The following is a 22,158-nucleotide window of genomic DNA, read 5'->3' as shown; positions in this document are numbered from 1 at the left end:
AGCTTGTCCGGAGAAAGACAAGGTGAGCGCTACCATCAGTCCTGTGTCATGCCAACAGTAAAGCATCCTGAGACCATTCATGTGTGGGGTTGCTTCTCAGCCAAGGGAGTGGGCTCACTCTGAATTTTGCCTAAGAACACAGCCATGAATAAAGAATGGTACCAACACATCCTCCGAGAGCAACTTCTCCCAACCATCCAGGAACAGTTTGGTGACGAACAATGCCTTTTCCAGCATGATGGAGCACCTTGCCATAAGGCAAAAGTGATAACTAAGTGGCTCGGGGAACAAAACATCGATATTTTGGGTCCATGGCCAGGAAACTCCCCAGACCTTAATCCCATTGAGAACTTGTGGTCAATCCTCAAGAGGCGGGCGGACAAACAAAAACCCACAAATTCTGACAAACTCCAAGCATTGATTATGCAAGAATGGGCTGCCATCAGTCAGGATGTGGCCCAGAAGTTAATTGACAGCATGCCAGGGCAGATTGCAGAGGTCTTGAAAAAGAAGGGTCAACACTGCAAATATAGACCCTTTGCATTAACTTCATGTAATTGTCAATAAAAGCCTTTGACACGTATGAAATGCTTGTAATTATACTTCAGTATTCCATAGTAACATCTGACAAAAATTCCTGCAGCAGCAAACTTTGTGGAAATTAATATTTGTGTCATTCTCAAAACTTTTGGCCACGAATATGTGTGTGTATATATATATATATATATATAAATAAACTTAGCTAGCCTGTTTGAATGGCCCTAATTTACACTAGTTTGACAGGCTAGCCCTAATTTACACTAGTTTGACAGCTGGCTGAGGAAGTTGTAGTAGACATGCTGTCACAAAATTAAGGGGGTCTGTTCTCAGAGTTCAGCAACAGCTGACATCAGTAGCCTACTGCACTGACCCATGGCAGAACAGGCATGCAGTTTCTTCATGAAAACTCATTAATTGGGATAAAATGTTACTGTAGCTAGCTAGCTAATGGAGGAAGCGTTCACTTCAGCAGTGTGTGCATTAGCTGGGTAACATCCGATTTGTTTCATATGAATTGACTGGCTTAGAGCTAGCAAGCTAATGGGCAAATTTAAGCTAGTTTTCAAGCACATTGTCAAACTTAAGAAATACTCCTTCACGCACAAAACTCCTTAGCATGATGTAACATAGTGGAACTAACACTTCATCTGCAAAGATTTATCGATTTAGCTTTGATTAATTCTGGTGGTTTGAGGCAGAAATTCTTAGCTCCCATCCCTCACTGGTGCTGGCTACGCACTGGGATCTATAAAAGGTCGGTATACATGCAAGAAAATGGTCAATATTGAAAGGTCATATAAACATTGGTTTATTTATTTTTACAGGTAACATACCATTTTTTTGTTGTCTGAAATAGGTATAAATGTGAACGAAAAAATGCAGGAAAAAAACAACCATGCATCAAAGTCAGCGTTTTCATCGTAAGTTCACATTATTAAGACTGAGTTAATTGTAACTTCACAGTATCCCGATGCAGACTCACGACTCAGGGACCAAATTAAATGTGTGGACTCTTTTTGGGGAGGCTCCAAAACCTATCCATCACCCCCTCTATATGGGTACACTGGGCTGGGAGCAAGCTGTAGGAACAGGATATTTAGCAAATAAATAAACATCGCCTGGGCAGGCACTTTTAATTAAAGACAACCATGCAGATGAGGGCTGTCCGAAGACAATACTGATTCCTCAGTCAATGGTAGCGTCCCTAATGGCACCCTATTCCCTAAATAGTGCACTACCTTTGACTAGAGCCCTATGTGTCCTGGTCAAAAGCACTATATAAGGAATAGGGTGCAATTTGGGACTCAGCCAAAGTGAATGTGAATCTATTCCTTGTCTACGTGAAAATCATTATATTTCTCCTCTTCTCTGTCACAAACCCAATGAGCTGGGTTCTATCCAGAACACACAGTAGAAAAATAATAATAAAAACAAAAAGAAAACAGAAATGAGCAGGTTGGCATTTATTTCACTGTCTAGACTAATGCAACTTGCTGTTGGCTGGGCTCACCGCTTGTGCCATAAAACCCCTTCAAGTTATCCAGAATGCCGCAGCCCGCCTGGTGTTCAACCTTTCCAAGTTCTCCTAGGTCCTCATTGTTGGTTCAATAAATAACCCATCATTTAACATTGTTATCAGGAAATATTCCTAAAGTGTGGAAACCAGCTTATGTGCTGTCACCACATAAGGGAGGTGATTGTTGTGATCTTGACAACTATCGTCCCATATCAAGGCTTTCTCGAATCGTTGGGAATGTGCAACTTCGTCATTTTTTTATCTGTATTTGGAATGTACATCAATCAGGGTTATAACCAGTACTATTACTGCAACCACATCAGTTGCAAATTATATTGTCAACACTTTGTACGCTAAGATGAATTGTGCTGCCCTATTTATAGATTTGTCAAATGCTTTCGATACAGTCGATCATTCTATCTTATTAAGTAAGTTGTCTGTGTTAGGTCTTGGCACTGATGCCCGTCTGTGGTTTCAGAAGACGGGGTTAAATCGGAATTTCTTGAAGAACTTAAAGGGGTACCCCAGGGTTCGATTTTGTGCCCATTATTGTTCACGTTGTATATAAATGACATTGGAAATACTGTAAACACCTGTAACATTCATCTCTATACAGAAGACACAGTTATTTATTCCTGTGCCTCTTCAGTGCAGCAGGCCATTCGTGACCTTCAGCATGATTTTGACTCATCCAAAAATCACTTACTGATCGTAAATTAGTGTTAAATGCAAATAAAAACACGTTTATTCTCTTGTCTAAGTCTCGTAATGTTGAACCTGAGGACTTGCACTCCAAATGGAGCAAGTTTCTCACTATAAGTACTTGGTATGTGGATTGATGACAAGTTGTCTTTTGAAACACACAACGAAAACTTGATAAAGAAGCTATGTTTGTTTTTTATATAAAAATAAATCCTGCCTCAGTTCTGAAAATAGAAGATAGTTAAAAAAAACGCTTCTCCCTGCAATAGACATTATTTATATGCACGCGGCAGCCTCTGTTTTGAAACCATTGGACTCAGTATTCCATTCCAGCAATACATTTTATCACTGGGGCTGGTTTTAGGACACACCATTGTATTCTTTATGTGGGATGGGCCTCTCTGTCTAAGAAGAGCTGCATTCTCTTTTATATATTTACAAAGCAGTCTTGCAGAAACTTCCTCTGTACATTACTTTATTGGTACATTTTTACCAAACCTGTTCTTTGGGATGGATAAATCTGCTTAGTTTTCTTGCCCCTTATGTGTGGAACAATACACATAATTCCTTTCAGCCATTTTAAATGATTGATTGGAGACTTATGTTACAGAACGCGATTGCTTTTCTTAAATATTTTTTCATGTAGTGTTTTATGTGTTTTATTATAGTGTGTTTTGTTGGGCTGTTATATTTATGTATTGGGTTTTATTTGTAAATGTATACAGGGCTCTCTTGTAAAATTGTTTCATCTCAATGTGACTCCCTGTTTAAATAAAGGTTAATAAATGTCACCCCGCCCCTACGCACACTCGAAGCTCGCATCCACTACAAGACCATTGCACTTGCCTACGGAGCAGCAGGAGGAACTGCCCCTCCGTACCTTCAGGCTATGCTCAAACCCTACACCCTAACCCGAGTACTCCGTTCTGCCACCTCTGGTCTCTTGGCCCTCCCGCCCCTTCGGGAAGCCCAGCCAAAGCGCTTCTCTGTCCGGGCACCCCAATGTTGGAACCAGCTTCCCCCTGAAGCTAGGATAGCAGATCCCCTGGCCATCTTCCAAAACTATCTGAAACCCTACCTCTTCAAAGAGTATCTTAAATAATCCCACAGCACATTGTTTTCATGAATTTTTACAAAAGACAATTTTTGACTTTGCAGCTGGCCTATCTAGGAGAAATCGTTCAGTTCTGCTGCCAGGGCAAGATTCATGACAAACATCAACCTGACAAAAATGTGCAGATACTGAACATGACCCATTTCTTTCAGATGAATGACAAAGGGCTGGGAAAAGCGGCAAGGGGCTGAAATGGAACCCAGCCTTGCTCAACGCTTGAGGGGAGCCAGAATGGGAGGGGCAGGCTATGCAGGGGTATGCTACAGTAAGTCTAAGTCTATGTCCCAAATGGCACCCTATTCCCTTTTTAGTGCACCACTTTTGACCAGGGCCCATAGGGTTTTGGTCAAAAATAGTGCACTATATAGGGCAAGGGGTATTCAATTTTTATCCTACGAGGTCCGGAGCCTGCTGGTTTTCTGTTCTACCTGATAATTAATTGCACCCACCGTCTAAATCAATCCCTGATTAGAGGGGAACAATAATAAAAAGCAGTGGAACTGGCTTTGAGGTCGAGAGTTGAGTTTGAGGGATATAGAGAACAGGGTGCCATTTGGGACACAACCCATAGCTTGGAATGCAGGGTTTAAAAAAGGCCAAAAGAGTAATTGCTTGACTGCAATAGTCCTCTGACAAAATGCAACCCCTGCAGGGTAACTAAAACGAGTTTGGGATTAAATTATTGAATAAAAGAAAACAAACTTGGCGGAAAATTGGGAGGAAAACTCTACTTTTCTGCCGAGAAATACACACACAGAAATGCTAAAAAATGCTCATACACAGAAACACAACTTTAATCAGAGTCGTGCTTATTAGGGTACGCAACAGAAAACGTTTTACAATGTTTTCTAACAGAAAGCGGAATGAGCACTTCTTCAGGTAGTCCATCCCTGTTTCAGTTTGTTTTCTTCCGTATGGTGCCTAATTAACACAAGGTGTGCTAGTAGAATAGATCAATAGGCTATGTGAAATGGCTGGTTGTCCCTGAAGACTGGATTGAGAAACACATGATGACATCATATAAGAGTCTAAACAGATTATGCCTAATCTGATCATTAACACTAAAACAATGTTCACAAACACACACACTTTCTTGAAAGTACGGAACAATTGACAAGTCCCAAACCTCAATGTTGCGGTACTGTTCATTTGATTAGTGAGACATTATCCACCACTGTATTTTCTCCATGGAGTTCCCTCAGGGCTCGAGAAGGCCCTAGTCTAGTGCCTCTAGCAATCTAGTGAAGTAGCCAGAGACTGAGGGAGAATTGATCATGTGTTGAAATCAAAGGAGAAATAGAGCTGGTCCTTTCACAGAGACCTCGATCATCAACATTCCACTAACGTTAACCATACACAGTCACAGAAATGCGCCATCTTAGTCCATTACACTCACTGGTGCTCTCCAAACCGGGACTGTGCCCCAAATGGGACACTATTCCCTATAAAATGCACTACATTTGACCAGGGCCCATCTTTCAATGTAAAATAAAAAAAATTAAGGATCATGATATTTTGGTGAATTGACGCTACTCTCTTAGAAAGGAGGGTTATTCAGCTGTCCCCATAGTAGCACCATTTTTGGTTCCAGGTAGAACCCTTTTTAGTTCCAGGTAGAACCATTTTGGATTCCATATAGAACTCACTGTGGAAAGGGTTCTACATGGAACCCAAAAAGGCACTGCCTGGAACCAGAAGGGTTAAACTTGGAACCAAAAAGGGTTCTTCAAAGGGTTCTCCTATGGGGACAGCCGAAGAACCGTTTTAGGATCTAGATACCACCTTTTTTCCCCTAAGGGTGTATGAATTGAACAAACCCAAAAGACGGGATGAAAAAAAGAGGTCTTCCAAACTTTTTTCAAAAATGGTAGATTGACAGTGATTATAATGAATGCCAAAACAAACCAGAAGAAAGATAAATAGTGGCTGAGGAAAATACTTCCATCAAGAGAGAGATGGAAGGACGACCAACGAGTAAAGTGTAAAGGTAAGAGGCTCTAATGCTATGATATTCACCTTCCCTCCTTGATTGTTGCCGTACTACTGGTTAAATATTTCCTTTTTCATCATTAACTGTTTGGAGTTGTTTGTATACCTACAATCAGATCTAGTGTGTGCTCAAAGTATTATCTTCAGAAAATGTAGATGTTTATCGTCTCTGTTCATCTCTCGCCCTTCTCCCTCGCAGATTTCTCCAAACAGAGGGTGGTCACGATCTCTCTTGCCCAGCAGGTCAAACTGACCTCACATGGCAAAGGTAAGAACAAGACAAGGTAACACTTATAACTTGACACTTCTGCCATAGACCTATATATACATTTTTAGCAGACATCGAATAGAAGTTGCACGCACACAATGTTGCACGCACACAAAAAATTAGTATGTTTTTGAGGACCACACTGAAAAATGGTTGTTTAATGTTTTCATGCGTCATCATGTGCACTTTTAAGCTGTACATTTTCTTTATTACATTTTTTAAAAATATAAAATAAAATCAAGCACGCACGCACACACACACCTCCCTTTCGAACGTCTCCCAAGGCAGAACAACTTCCATCTATTCCCCCCAGCACTGCAGTGATGTGCACAGAAGCAGCATTTCAATCTAGTCTCCCCATCTCCCCCTTTCTACATAACTCTCTCTCTCTCTCTCTCTCACCCTCCTCTCTTTCTGTCTAAGAAGAGGGGGATAGCTAGAGGAGGTGTAGTCAGGCAGTGTCAGGGGGTCGTATATCCTGAGCACCTGTCTGAGCAGCACATAAAGCAGGCCTGGGGAATTACACCCTGCTGTCTGCCTGATGCAGCTCAGCTCCTCAAGGACCTTCAGCACTAAAACACAGGGGGGAGAAAGTGAAAGAGAGAGAATTCCATCAGTAAGAGTCACAAGAAGAAGACAGAAGAGTTATGGCAGGACAAAGGGCACAGAGAGGACACCAGAGGTAAAGGGATAGAAGAAAGTGAATCGCCGGCCTATCGAAATCTGCAGCAAACTTCCACCCAAGTTTCAGGTCCTCTGATTGGTCCGAGACACAGATAACCAGGCCATGGTTTCATCTGTAAGATCATGGTACATCCTCGCACAAAGTACGACCTCGTTTCTTGAACAAACAACCAAAGTAGGCAACAGAAAAAATTATATAGAAAAAAAAATTCCCTAACCCTATGAAAATCCCACCTCATCCGTTTCCTAGTCATACAGAACAGAGGAGCATGACAAACGATGCTGCGTTTAATTTATTAACCTGAGTAGTTCTCAGAGATGTTTTGTTCCGGCCCGCTGCGTGTTGTTTTTCTCTCTCTAAACACCAACATTTCTTGTGTGTGTGTTTGGGTTGACTCTCAGCCTCCTGTGGTTAATTACTGCACTCATACAAACACATCTCATACGCTTCCGTCTCGCCACAGATGAATCACCGGATGCAGAGCGGAGAGACACTGGCGTTGCTGCAGGTCAGGTTGTGTTTCTCAGCCCTTGTTGTTTTAAATCAGGTGTTTTAAATCTCTTTGCCAGCACTCTGTCAAATAAATAAGGATGGAAGTGTGTGTGAAAGAAGAAAATGTGGAAGTCTGTGTGTCTTCAGGGTGACAAATGTTTGCCCTCATTGCAGAGGACCACAGGGGAAAGGCTGGTGTGTGTGCACATGCTGAGATGCATACGTGTGTGTGAGTGTATTAGTTATAAAGCAGGCCATAGAGGTGTCATGCACCCAGTTAATGTTGTTAAAATCTCAATTTTGGCTTTAACATCCCGAAAGGAGGACCGGGACTGCCAGAGTGGAGCGAACGAGTTTCACCACTACATCAATAACCTCCCCCTCTCTCTTTTAAACTCTTTTCATTTCTTAATTCCCTCTCACTTCCCGAAGTCTCTATTACACTCTTCTCCATCCTCACTTCTTAACTCTTCTTAAATCAGGATCTCTCTTACACTTAAACTCCTCCATCGGGCTTCCCTTTCTACGAGGCCTCTTTCACTCTATCCTCATAACTTTCTCTTCACATTCTCTTCACTCTAACTCACCTTTTTACTCTCTTTTCCCCTCTTAAAACAAAACTGTTCTTTCACCCTGGGTGCATCCCAAATGGCACCCTAATTCCCTATAATAGTGCCTTGTACAGTGTATTTGGAAAGCATTCAGAACCGTTGCCTTTTTCCACATTTTGTTACGTTACAGCCTTATTCTAAAATGTATTAAATACTATTTTTCTCATCAATCCACACACAATACCCCATAATGACAAAGCGAAAACACGTTTCAGAATTTCAAATGTATTAAAAATAAAAAACAGATACCTCATTTACATAAGTGCTCAGACCATTTGCTATGAGGCTCCAAATTGAGCTCAGGTGCATCCTGTTTCCATTGATCATCCTTGAGATGTTTCTACAACTTGACTGGAGTCCAACTGTGGTAAATTCAATTGATTGGACATGATTTGGAAAGGCACAAACCTGTCTAGATAAGGTCCAACAGTTGACAGTGCATGTCAGAACAAAAACCAAGCCATGAGGTCGAAGGAATTGTCCGTAGTGCTCCGAGACATGATTGTGTCGAGGCACAGCTCTGGGGAAGGGTACCAAAAAATGTCTGCAGTATTGAAGGTCCCCAAGAACACAGTGGCCTCCATCATTCTTAAATGGAAGCAGTTTGGAACCACCAAGACTCTTCCTAGAGCTGGTTGCCCCCGGCCAAACTGAGCAATCGGGGGAGAAGGGCCTTGGTCAGGGAGGTGACCAGGAACCCGATGGACACTCCACTGAGCTCCAGAGTTCCTCTGTGGAGATGGGAGAACCTTCCAGAAGGACAACCATCTCTGCAACACTCTACCAATCAGGCCTTTATGGTAGAGTGGCCAGACGGAAGCCACTCCTCAGTAAAAGGCACGAGTTTGCCAAAAGGCGCCTAAAGGACTCTCAGACTATGAGAAACAAGATTCTCTGGTCTGATAAAACCAAGATTAAACTCTTTGGTCTGAATGCCAAGCGTCACGTCTGGAGGAAACCAAGCACCATCCCTACGGTGAAGCATGGTGGTGGCAGCATCATGCTGTGGGGATGTTTTTCAGCTGAGAGACTAGTCAGGATCGAGGGAAAGATGAACAGAGCAAAGCACAGAGATCCTTGATGAAAATCTGCTCCAGAGCAATCAGCACCTCATACTGAGGTGCAGGTTCACCTTCCAACAAGACAACGACCCTAAGCATACAGCCAAGACAAAGCAGGAATGGCTTCGGGACAAGTCTCTGAATGTTCTTGAGTGGCCCAGCCAGAGTCCAGACTTGAACCCGATCGAACATCTCTGGAGAGACCTGAAAATAGCAGTACTCCATCCAACCTGACAGAGCTTGAGAGGATCTGCAGGGAAGAATGGGAGAAACTCCCCAAATACAGGTGTGCCAAGCTTGTAGCTTCATAACCCAAGAGGACTCGAGGCTGTAATCACAGGTGCTTCAACAAATTACTGAGTAAAGGTTCTGAATACTTATGTAAATGTAATATCAGTTTTTTTGTATATATATAAATTAGCAAAAATGAATAAAAACCCATTTTTGCTTTGTCATTATGGGGTATTGTGTGTAGATTGATGAGGGCAAAAAAAACGATTTAATCAATTTTAGAATAAGGTTGGAGCGTGACAAAATTTGGAAAAAGTCAAGGGGTCTGAATACTTTTCCAAATGCTCTGTATAGGGGAATAGGATGCCACTTGGGACGAAGGCCATCTCTCTTTCTACGACGTCAGTACCTTTGCCCTTTCCAGTCTTTATAGACTCTCCAAATTGTCTTCTGTATTGACTATTGGGTGTTGATTTTTGTGGGATACACATTTTTGGGAGGGGGGTGAGAAATGGAAAATAAATTTTAACGTTAAAACAATAAGAAAAATGTATAAAATTCCATGTGAACTCACAATGTAGCTGCCCTGCTGCAAGAAATGGTTTGAGTGTCATGGTGCGTCCCTTCCAGGAGGTTAAGCATTGCTCCTGTACTACAATTACTGTACCTCAAATCCACCTAATTTCATTTCTCAAAGTATTGCCATACAGGACTTCCTTCATATTGTCGCTTGCCTTTCCCTGCCTGTTAACAAAGATGAGAGTCGACCTCCTTTCACAATTGATCCCTCGTCTTCTTGCACGTCAAGATTAGATTCCACTAGGAAGATTCTGTATTTTTGTAATGGAGGACACTGATTAGTGGCCATACTTCCGAGAACACAAACACTTGCATCTTTGATAGCGAACTAGCGAGGGAGGGAGAGCGGGGAGGGCCACAGTATAGGCAGGTTGGCCACCAGGCAGACAGAACCGTGCACTAGGCCTATATATCGGTAAACAAAAACTGTATCTCGCAACGGAATGCTGTATGTAGAGAGAGAAAGAGAGATAATCCCACCACCATTGATGTGAACCTGGCTTGCAGTCAAATGGCACTTTTTTCTAGCCATACCATTCTATTCCTTTTTCTATGCTCTGAGCTGATAGAGGAAAGGGAGGACTAATGTATTTCCTTCCGCTTCCACTCTCTGTCTGCGTGCCAAACGTCACCCTAATTCCTTACAAAAGATTTACAATCTCAGACTTTCGCTAATATGTCTCCCCAAAAAGCTTGTCACAGCCACGAGGCCTTTTATTTGCTTTACTTCTCCAATATGCCAATATTTAGATGTTTGCTTTTTGGGGTATGCGTTCCCCAATGGGGTACTAAAGACACACACCTCAAACATTTCATTGATGTTTTGTCTGACCATTCTGTGAGACATTTAACTTGTGATTTTGTTTGTAATGTCACATCCATAACGCTGTAATTACCCACCTACACAACATATTTCCAGGTGAGTTGGTCTGTTTTGAGGGTGTTTAGTATGCAGGGCAGTGCCCATTCCACCAGTTGTGAGTAATGACAGAGGCAGGTGTGTGAGTGTGTAGAACATTTCAGCAGTAGTGAGTGTTGTGATAATAGTGAGCTATGTGTGTGCACGTGTTAGTTTGTGTGTGTGTGGGGGGGGGGGGGGGGGGGGCATTCCAGCAGTAGTGAGTGATCACAGCCTAACTTGGGGATCTCATCACTCTGTTAACTGATGCCTAAGGAGAACGGGTAAGTCAGCTAGCGCCAAATAGAGAAAGCATTGAGCTAATTTACCTTAGGGCTGGAAGGCATTTGTGGGTGTCTGCTTGTTTGAAGAATGAAATGTGAATGCATGAGGCCAGCAGGGCGTGTGTGTGTATCCAGAGCGTTGATGGATAGAGAAGCACTACCGGAGCACTGTGGATTGTACCAAACTGGTTTACTCTTCAATAAGAATAAATTAAGAAAAAATATAACAGTCACTACAAATCTCTTTCTCACTCACTCACCCACCCACCCACTCACACACAGTGTGCATATGGCAGCGGCTGCTGTTATGAGTTGGGCCAGACTGTCAGCAGATGCTAGTCGACCTTTCTACACACTCTGCAGCGTTTCAACCCATTTCAACACGGCAGAGTGTTAACCCATTTTAACACTGAGGTGTCTCAAGACTAGGGATGGGTACCGTTAAGATTTTAATGGTATTACTACTCTTACTGATACTGCTTATCGATCCGGTACTTAAACGGTATTCTTATCGGTTCTTGTTGTTATTTTTTACAACAAAAAAAACTAAACAAATTAAGAACAGAATTAACATTGCTTTATTTTCTGAAATGTAAAATAAATTCAATAAACAATTATTTACAGCAAAAGAAACAGCAATGTTTTGAACAAATCACTATTATAAACTCTAATGTTGTGATGATGGAAATGTAAAACAAATTCAATTATCAATATTTTCCTGCAAAAGAAAATACAGTGGTATAGATCAACACGGGTGGGGCATGCAGGTAGGCAGCAAAAGTTCTTAGCAGTTCTTCTGGAGAAAGATCAGGAGGAGGATTGAGCACAAAAAGTAGCTTGTTGCAATGTTTGTGAGGAGGGGCAGAGTAGGTCTCTTCTCCCACCACCACATCACAGGATCTTCAGCCATGGGGATGAGAGTCAGGCCTTTGTAGAGCTCAACGTCTAGGTCAACACGCTCGCCAAGGGTGAGGGACGAGGTGTCCTGTTGGATAGTCAACCTCAACTCCCTGTCCTCCTCTGAGAACAGCTCCTCCAAGGCACGCCTTGTTTTGGTACAATGGAGGGACTGTCTCCTCCATTTCCTCTCCTTCAGACTCCTCCTCCTGTTGCAGGTGCTCTGTGTCTGTCTGCTCCGGCTCCTTTGACAGCCCTGGTGTTGCTCCTGTCACATTGGCCTTAACAGTTGCCTTCCTCAGCCTGTCCCAGGTGGCGTCACTCACCGGCCTCCCTTTAAATCTGGCGTCCATTGCTGTGGCCTCATCCTGATAGTGCTCAGAGAGGTTCTCCTACACCTTCTCTTTGATGGTTGCCACAAACATTGTATCTTCATGCTTCACAGTGAAGTGCTCTTCCAGTTTTTGGAGGATGGGTATGATCTGTCCACAGGTGGCATTCTTTTCACGTGACACACACAGTGTGGATGTATAGAGGATTCTCATGAGCTGGACAAACTCCTCAGCCTTATGGAAGTCCTCGTCCTTCAGATGGTCCAGGTAGTCCTTGGTCATTGCTTTTCGCAGTCATGTGTCCAAGGCTGCTGCTTGGATCGATGGAAACTGCTCCATGAATCTCTCTATCATTACATAGAGTGAGTTCCATCTGGTTTTGACATCAAGGATGACTGAGTGTTGCGGAAGGCCTGAAACATCAAAAAACAACATACAATTAATTACCGCACACTTGGATATTGAATGTGGGAATTTCAAAATAATACTTTAATAGATTGAACTGGCTTCTTACCAAGGAGCTGCTGCTCTTCCTTCAAGACTGTTTTGGATATCGAGGATCTCTTGAACCGCACGACCACTGCTCTAATTCTGGCTGCCCATTAATCAATGGAAGTAATTTTGTAGATTTTCTGCGCTGCCAGATTCAATGTGTGCGCAAAGCATCCTATTTTTAGGATGTGTAGCCTCTTGATGGCAACATCCATATCGCCAGCATTATCAACAGTCACAGGTACAATCTTGCTCGGCTCTATCTCAAACTCTTCCAGAATGTCTGAGATCTCCTCTGCCACTACTTCGCCAGTTTGCGATTTGTACACTGCCCTGGTGTGTACAAATAGTGAAATGACCTTCTGTTTTACACTGCCCTGGCTTGTGTAGTACACTGTAACAGTGAGATAGTGGTCCTGACAGAGGCTGGTCCACCCGTCTGATGTGATGGCTAAATTTGGCACGTCCTTCAGCTCAGTGATCACATTGGCCTTTTCTACACCACACCAGGTAGGAATGAATGTGTCACTGAGGTAACTCCTGGAGGGAGGGGTATGTTTGGGGTTGAGTGCCTTGCTCATCTCCCTACAGTAAAACAAGATATTCCATGTGTTGAATTATTGTGTTGTTGTGTATTGTATTGTGGAGTGATGGGACTAACATACAACCCTTCTATACTACTATATCCTAAAAAGTAATACAACTCAACAGACTGTTACCTAAAGCCCTTGGACTCCAATGTTGCAAAGGGGTGTAGGCATTTCACTAGGTGGCACTCATTCACCCTCTCCTTAGTCATCCTGGCTTGGACCAGCGGCATTAGAGGGAGGAGTGGGTTGGTTCATTGTAGCTGCAACTTTAACAAAAAAGGTTTACAAATCTTTAAAATGGGTGATTGAATTTATGAACGCACCCATAGCTAAACAATCAGCTGGCTAATGGTTACTTTTGATCACGAACCCATGTTCGCATAATTGAGTTAACTCCGTGTGTGGGCTCTAGGCTGCTAGCATACATACCTAACGTAGATCGGGCAACGAGAGATGAACTACGAGCCTGGCAGTCGAAAACTGTGCATTTCTCTGCCTGTACATGATCACTTTCAATTGACGTTTGGACAGATTGCTCGTGTTTCCGCTCTTACAAGCAAAAGTCTTTTTGCACTTGTCAGCATCGACTCTGGTGAAGTGTAACCATACTTTTGAACGTTTAGTTCTCTCCGCCATCGTCACTAATTAAGAGCAGGGTCTTTCTTGTGTGTGTGTGTGTGCGCTGTAGCGTGTGAGAGAGACAGGCTCCGCGCAAGAGAGATCGCTCTTCTGGATTGGGAATAGCGACAATGCATCATAAACGAATGTCTTAATCGTATTGCAAATTACAAACGGTTGGTGAGAAAATGTGCAAGATAATGTTCATGTAGCAATAATAAGTAGGAAATGTATTTTCTTAATTTCTCCAGTACTGAATGCAGACCCGATAACGTCGGAGCTTATCGATACTACGGTCTTTCATAATTTAGCCCCGGGGCCCGTTTAATACTGGGTTTCGGTACCCATCCCTACTCAAGACATTTCAACACCATGCAGTGTCTTAACCATTTACAATCATGGGAATTGGCCGTGAGAGAACACATTTTAACGCACTGCAGTATCATAACACATTTTAACGCTAGTGTCTCAACACATTTGGCCATTTCTGGCAATGATTTAATGTGTCTGCTTTTATACCGGCTAACGGACACACTGCTGCTTCGCACCGTCATAACACATTTCAACACTGCAGTGTCTCAACACATTCGAAAGCAGGACTGGCACTTAACTGACGGACGCAATGCGAACGTTGCGTTAATGTTACGGGAGCGTCAGTGGGATGACAGTCATCGTGGCTGTGGATCTGGCCAGGGCTGAGTGGTGCTTTACTTGGGGACAGTGGATGTCCAGTCCCCATAGAGGCCATTCATTACACTAGCCTCCTATCTGATGGTAGTGGGGGAAGACTGGACAGCACGGAGCTACGGTCTCATCCATCCCAACATCACTGGACACATCCCTGATTCCCATTACGATAACGCACACAGGCCATCACATACAACACACACACACCATCGTTCACGAAGTATAGTACTATACATACACAAACACACGTTCTCGAAGTACTGTACACACACACACACACACACACACACACACACACACACACACACACACATCGTTCAAAAACATACTGTACATACTCACAACATTGTTCACAATGTAATGTAATGTATGTGTGCACACACACCATAATTCACATCATACACTTACATTCACTGCACACACACAGCTTCATACATATCACATCAGTAACAGCATCACTTCATAAAATTATATTTGAATTGGCTTAGTTATAAAATGTTTTGCTTTATATGTTCTGTTCAGTTATAAACGTTCTGTGTATTAGTACGCGCTTGCTTGAGGTAAGCTGTCGTGACTTGACTAACATTAATCTGAAGACTTATTTATCTAATTAACTAACTATGTTTAATTGTTCCCCGATTAAATTAATCATGTAACAATTAACTCACTAGGATCTGGGGCACCACGAGAGCGGTTCTTTAAAGAGTTACCATCTCCAGAACGAAACTCAAAAAGGTCTTTACCTATCGCATCTATAAACAGTCAACTTATTTGTTAAAGAAGAGATGGAGAGGGAGAAAGAGAGGGTGACAGAGACACTAAACACTGGTACATTCAGAAGCTACCCTCACTTACAGTAACCATATACTTTGCACACAAACCGCCTCCCACTTTGAGTAAGAAATCATGAATGTATTTACGTGAAATGCCTGGGTTCACCGGGGATCTCTCGGTGGACAGGGTAGCCTTGGAAAGGGGGTTGGGCCTTTTCGCGGCATGCTTGTGCTCTGATTGTCCAAAATGGTTCCAACAAGTATTCTACTGTAGTCTTCCTTTGTAGTTGTCCGGTATCCGGTGAATTGCCGTGTTGTCCTGAACAGAACTACAGAGTTGGGTTTTCCTTACATTCGCTCTTGAAGATGCTTCTTTGAAGATAGGCTAGCCAGCCGTGGCGATGGTTCCCCAGTGGGGTGATGAGAGTAGCATAATACAATGGTTTGAGCAGAGTAACAGAATGGTCCTACTTAAATTCACTTTTGAAGATACTTTACTTAGGACAGCTAATCAACCTTAAGAGTCATTTTTCGGGAGGTGAATTTATCGTCTCCACCTCGTGTTGAGATTCAAAGTTCAAACCACTTTAAAGGTGCAGCTGCAGCTTCACGTCTTTCTGGTCTGATGTGTTTTTTTCTTAACCCATAATTTATACAGTTTGCTCAAAAGGGCCAGTTCCGGCAGGCTGGCACACTCCCTGACCTTACTCCGGGTGGTAGCTACTCACTGTGCAAAGTTATAAAAACAATTATCTCTTATTGCTTCTCAAATCACATCTCTCGTAACAAAAACACTAACATCATTGTTCATATTACATGCACAACGCAGAGTATGAAAACATCATACATGTAGTGGGTATACTTTCCAAGTTACAGTATTTCCATTTGAACGGCATTTTAAAATAATGACCAAAGTGACATTAGTGTTCTATAGATCGCCTCGCACCTTCCCCATGTTCTATGTTAGAAATATTGTTCCAGTGTTCGCTTTTGAAAGTGTTAGAGTTTTAGCGGGAAAAAGTATGTTGAATCAAAGTACATTCCTTTGGTGAATCTTGAGAGTGCAGACCTGAATCTTCTCCCTTGATTTACAACAGGGCGTGAGTTGTTAACCCCCCCTAGTTCTTTCCTTCCCCCCCTCTAGGGTGAGAGGGGGTCTGATAGAAGTTATTTATTGCAAACCTGATCTATTTGGATTCTCGTGGACAGTCATGACAGCTATCAGATAAAGTTTTACATGGTGTTTTTGATGACTGACTGATTAGTTTTGATCTCACTCTGTCTCTCTATAGGTGACAGATAGCTAGCGCTGTACACCCTGACTACATCAGCACCACTGACAGATTACCTGGCTCTCAGTATGATGTTCGAGGAAGATCGGTGTGTAAAAAAAAAACATCACATGTGACAGCTGGGTGTGCGTGCGGTGCACCCACAATAGACACAGAGAGACATGTCCATACACGCACAAACATGCAGGCCCGTGTGCGCGCGCACGCACGCGCACACGCACACACACACACACACGCACACGCACACAGGTCCCCACACGCACACACATTCAGGAAACCAGTGCTGTATGGGAAACTGACCTGCTTGTACAGGGATGGGATTTTCTAGCAGGAATACTGTCTGCTTCCAATGCGTCTTGGTGACCTGTGGCCCCGTGGAGAACATCACCTGTGATTCAGAAGCAGAACATGTTATTTAGTCTTGGGCAACAGCAATCAACTTGAACTTACAACAGTGAGGAATAAGGATAACAACTCATTCCATTGTGACACTTCTATTTCTGTGGCTCATCTAATAATTCCACAACTGTAGCAGAACATTAACCGGTCCCACACTCTTAAACCTACTAAACCCATCTTATAAATCTGTACTTCTATCCTACTCATAGTCTTCTAAAGACTAGATGTATTTCATTCACACATTTAAAACCTTAGTTCCCATTACACGTGGTGTAGCATTACATCTCAGCAGTTATGCTCACATTGTAGGTAAAATAGGACGTGCAATTAAAAGACTTGTCGGCACGTCCCTCGTGGAGCTTGGCATTGGCTGTTCCGAGTGGCCAGCTCCGGTGGGTGCTTACATCAGCAATCAGGAAACGCCCCAGTGTCGATTGCCTCCCAAGGATGTGGGGAACGCCAAATCGTGAATGTAATTGGGTGGCTGTTAAAAACGGAAGGGCCGCCGCATGCTGCTTACCTTGTTGCCGCAGTCTCTGTCGAAGAAAATGTCAAAGTAGCCCACGATGGCCTGGAAATGAAATATGAGAGGGTTGTTAGAATGTGATATTACAACACCACCGGGGCTAGACTTGTTTGGATAACCTGGGGCCTGTCTCAAATGGCACCCTATTCCCTACATAGTGCAATACTTTTGACCTATGAGGCCTAAGTTCCCTGGTCAAAAGTAGTGCACTATGTGGGTCATTCTACAGAAGTGGTTAAAATTGTTTGAAATCAAATATGTCTCCTAGCTTAGGACATTTATTTACATCATGATATATTCTAATTCATTTTAAGACAATAACAAGAATATTGTTAAATTAAGATATTACAAAATCATTGTTCAGATACCCATTCGTATTGAGAGTCAAAAATGTATTTTTGAAAATAAAACAATATTTTTCAGTAATTTTATAGCACTATTATTTCAATAGAAAATCTTGAACTAGTTAGTCATTTTTGTAAAATGTTTTGTTTCTCTGAAAAGTACTGTCCCCACTTTGGATGTTATTAGCAAAACACACATTAAAAGACTGAAGAATGAATGCGCCTTAAGCCACACACCTCAAATCAAATCAACTTTTATTGGTCACATACACATGTTAGCAGATGTTATTGCGGGTGTAGCGAAATGCTTGTTTCGATACAATTATAACCAGGAATTGGGATGCACCCCTTTCCATCATGGCCATATAGTGAGTGGTCTGTCTCCCAACACTGAAGAAAATGAGTGAAAAAGTTAGTAAATCTTTATGTATGGTTTTGGGACTACAATATATATTTTTGAGGATGTAAAACTGTCCAAAAGGTAGAGCTATATGGGGATACATTAATGTCCAAAATAAGTCTAAATTGTCAAAACCAAAACGGTCACAACCATGTTTTTTAGCTTCATTCCGGTTATTAACATTATTGTTTTGTTTATGGATTCTTGATTGTTAATCCACTGAATTTCTTTACATTTATTGAAGAAAAAAACAGACTTTTACTTTTCCCTGGAAGTGAGAGTAATGCACAGCATTGGACAAAACCTCTCTTTTGGCCTCAAATGGAAAATGCTATACAGTGGACAAGGTCCTGACCTTAATCCCTCCCCCCACAAAGGTTACACAGCGACACAGTGTACGACAGAGTGCACGAGAATCTTGGTCTGTGAATACAGGGAAATGTGGCCATGGGTCAGAGCCTGATGGTAAAATGCTGAAAAGACTCTCACACAGACTCAAACAACAAGATACAACAGACACTTTCTAATTGTTCTCATCACTTGGTTTTCAGTTGTTCTTACAGCCATATGAAACTTTCTCCACTAGAAATGATTTGAAGGACTTTTAAAAATTGTTTTGTCACATCGCTGATCATACTAAGCCATCATTTGTGTTATGACTTGCAGAAAATTGCACTGATTCAATGTTGAAACTTACAAGACACGCAGTCTTCTGTTTATTCAATTCAATGCTAACAATTGGACAGTGGTTTGTCCTTCCTAATAAATGGAAGTTAGAGTTGAGAACAATTCTCATGTATTTTACTGATTGTGATAACAATATATATGTCAATCACGTGTCCCATTAGATATGGTATGAATTAAGTAAGCAATTAAGTTCAGAATGTATATGCCAGGTCACAACTGAAACAATGTCACTACCGAAACGCATGTTATTTTGCCAAAATAAAGAGGAAAAGTGAGAATTTAAACATCTTGCAACATAATGAATTAGATGCTTAGGTAATTCCATCAATCAATACGTTTCAGATTCATACAAAGAACATGTTAAGGCCTCCAGAGTGGTGCAGCAATCTAAGCCACTGCATCGCAGTGCTTGTGGCGTCACTACAGACCCGGGTTTGATCCGGGGCTGTGTCATGATCAGGAGACCCATGAGGCGGCGCACAATTGGCCCAGCGTCGTCCGGGTTAGGGGAGGGTTTGGCCAGCCGGGATGTCCTTGTCCCATCGCGCTCTAGCGACTCCTTGTGGCGGGCCGGGCGCCTGCAAGCTGACACCGGTCGCCAGGTGTACAGTGTTTCCTCACATTGGTGCGGCTGGTTTCCGGGTTAAGCAAGCAGTGTGTCAAGAAGCAGCGCGGCTTGGCAGGGTCGTGTTTCAGAGGATGCATGGCTCTCGACCTTCGCCTCTCCCGAGTCCGTACAGGAGTTACAGTGATGGGACAAGACAGTAACTACTAAAAACAGAACATTTTACAGAGAACAATAGATTACATTTTTTCTAAATTATATGTTAAGGTTTTGAAAATCAGGTTAAAAGCGTTGAGGCAACACAGTGAGGCAGCCACTAATGAGGGTTACATCAAAGATGAAAGGGGAAACACAGATAGGCCACATAGGGTAAAAATCTGAAGCATCTGGTGCGGGCTTCCACCCACCACAAATATGGTGAAGTCCAGTGGCAGGCAGAGGGAGAAGATGGAGCAACATGAAACTGGACTGACATTCTGCAGATTTTCTGCAGATATGAAACATCCAATCTCAATACAGTTTTCTGTTGCCAAAACTAAAATGTTACGAACAGTTTTGTAGACTGCGTTGTTTGAAGAAGTGCAAGAGTGAATTTGAGTTCTTGCACACGCACATTTCAGAGAGTAGGCATTCCCCAACTGAAATATGCAAATATACGCTAAAACATGCCAACAGGACCTCACTAGCTCATGCTTGGCTCTGCCCACCTCCTTGCTTGTTCTGCCCATTGTGCTTCATTGGCTCCCATTGTAAACAACGCTGCTGTCCTATTTTAGGTTAGTTATCATAATCTTTGGTTGCATGTTGTGGAACTCAAGCACAATAGGCTGTGTATGTTAGTTAGATCAGTGTATGAGGAAGCAACCAATGAATTGGACTGTTGTTCTATTTTCAATTGATTTCAACAAATTAGTTTCATGGCCAGTGTAGACATTTTTTCCTCAGTAACGTCACACACACTGGACAAGCATGGGTAGTGAGTTGTAAACACAATGTACACTACCGGTCAAAAGTTTTAGAACACCTACTCATTCAAGGGTTTTTCTTTATTTTTACTATTTTATACATTGTAGAATAATAGTGAAGACGTCAAAACTATGAAATAACACGGACTCATGTAGTAATATTTTACATTTTGTTAATTTAACCTTTATTTAACTAGGCAAGTATGTTAAGGACAAATTAGTATTTACAATGACGGCCTACCCTAGCCTAACCCGGACAACGCTGGGCCAATTGTGCGCCACCCTATGGGACTCCCAATCACATCCGGATGTGATACAGCCTGTATTCGAACCAGGGACTGTAGTGACGCCTCTTGCACTGAGATTCAGTGCCTTAGACCACTGCGCCACCCGGGACCAAAAGTGGGCTTAGTGGGATGATAATTTGTTTTCAACAGGACAATGACCCAACACACCTCCAGGCTGTGTAAGGGCTATTTTACCAAGAAGGAGAGTGATGGAGCGCTGCATCAGATGACCTGGCCTCCACAATCCCCAACCTCAACCAAATTGAGATGGTTTGGGATGAGTCGGACCGCAGAGTGAAGGAAAAGCAGCCAACAAGTGCTCAGCACGTGGGAACTCCTTCAAGACTGTTGGAAAAGCATTCCAGGTGAAGCTGGTTGAGAGAATGCCAAGAGTGTGCAAAGGATGGCTACTTTGAAGAATCTCAAATATAACATATATTTAGATTTTTTTTAAACTCTTTTTTGATTACTGGGGCGGCAGGTAGCCTAGTGGTTAGAGCGTTGGGCTAGTAACCGAAAGGTTGCGTGATCTAATCCCCGAGCTGACAAGGTAAAAATCTGTCGTTCTGCCCCTGAACAAGGCAGTTAACCCACTGTTCCCCGGCCGTCATTGTAAATAAGAATTTGTTCTTAACTGACTCGCCTAGTCAAATAAAGGTTAAATAAAAAATAATATAAATAAGCCCAAACCAGATGGGATGGCGTATCACTGTGGTAGCCATGCTGGTTAAGTGTGCCTTGAATTGCCATAACATGGACTAGGTCTTTTACCAAATAAGGCTATTTTCTGTATATCCCCCCTACCATGTCACAACACAACTGATTGGCTCAAATGCATTAAGGAAAGAAATTCCACAAATGTACTTTTAACAAGGCACACCTATTAATTGAAATGCATTCCAGTTGACTACCTCATGAAGCTGGTTGAGAGAATGCCAAGAGTGTGCAAAGCTGTCATCAAGGCAAAGGGTGGCTATTTGAAGAATCTCAAATATATTTTGATTTGTTTAACACTTTTTGGGTTACTACATGATTCCATATGTGTTATTTCATATTTTTGACATCTTCACTATTATTCTACAATGTAGAAAATAGTATAAATAAAGAAAAACTCTTAAATGAGTAGGTGTTCTAAAACGTTTGACCGGTAGTGTATATCTACACGTCACAGGATATGGACACCAAGGTAAACCAAAATACATTATTTCTTGAGTGGGTGCTAAACCTTTGGCATCATCCCACAGCTACTGTACTCAATAGAACCAAGGGTCCCCTCTCCGCAACCTGCCACCTAAAAACAACATGGAGCCTTACATTTGGCTGAGTCAACACAT

The 22,158-nt window shown here is 42.4% G+C and overlaps 2 protein-coding genes across 3 annotated transcripts in view; both read right to left on the bottom strand.

Moving 5' to 3' along the window:
• The window catches only part of prmt3 (protein arginine methyltransferase 3), a 108,139-nt gene that overhangs the window by 5,742 nt on the left and 80,239 nt on the right, over window positions 1-22,158 (bottom strand). For both annotated transcript variants that reach the window (XM_029722198.1, XM_029722197.1), the window contains exons 14-15: window positions 17,571-17,621; window positions 16,952-17,039 (exon numbers count right to left, since the gene is read on the bottom strand). In XM_029722198.1, the coding sequence (XP_029578058.1) occupies window positions 16,952-17,039; window positions 17,571-17,621 (139 nt within the window). The remainder of the gene's footprint in view (window positions 1-16,951; window positions 17,040-17,570; window positions 17,622-22,158) is intronic.
• On the bottom strand, window positions 11,528-13,932 carry LOC115167607 (zinc finger BED domain-containing protein 1-like). Its single transcript, XM_029722199.1, has 2 exons — window positions 13,411-13,932; window positions 11,528-13,276 (listed from the first exon to the last, which is right to left on the bottom strand). The coding sequence occupies exons 1-2, from the start codon at window positions 13,509-13,511 to the stop codon at window positions 12,802-12,804; spliced, it is 576 nt and encodes a 191-aa protein (XP_029578059.1). The 5' UTR covers window positions 13,512-13,932; the 3' UTR covers window positions 11,528-12,801.

The sequence above is a fragment of the Salmo trutta genome, chromosome 29 (assembly GCF_901001165.1).
Source record: "Salmo trutta chromosome 29, fSalTru1.1, whole genome shotgun sequence".
NCBI lineage: Eukaryota > Metazoa > Chordata > Actinopteri > Salmoniformes > Salmonidae > Salmo > Salmo trutta.
Note: the sequence above shows the minus strand (reverse complement) of the source record. Positions and strands in the feature narration are given on the sequence as shown.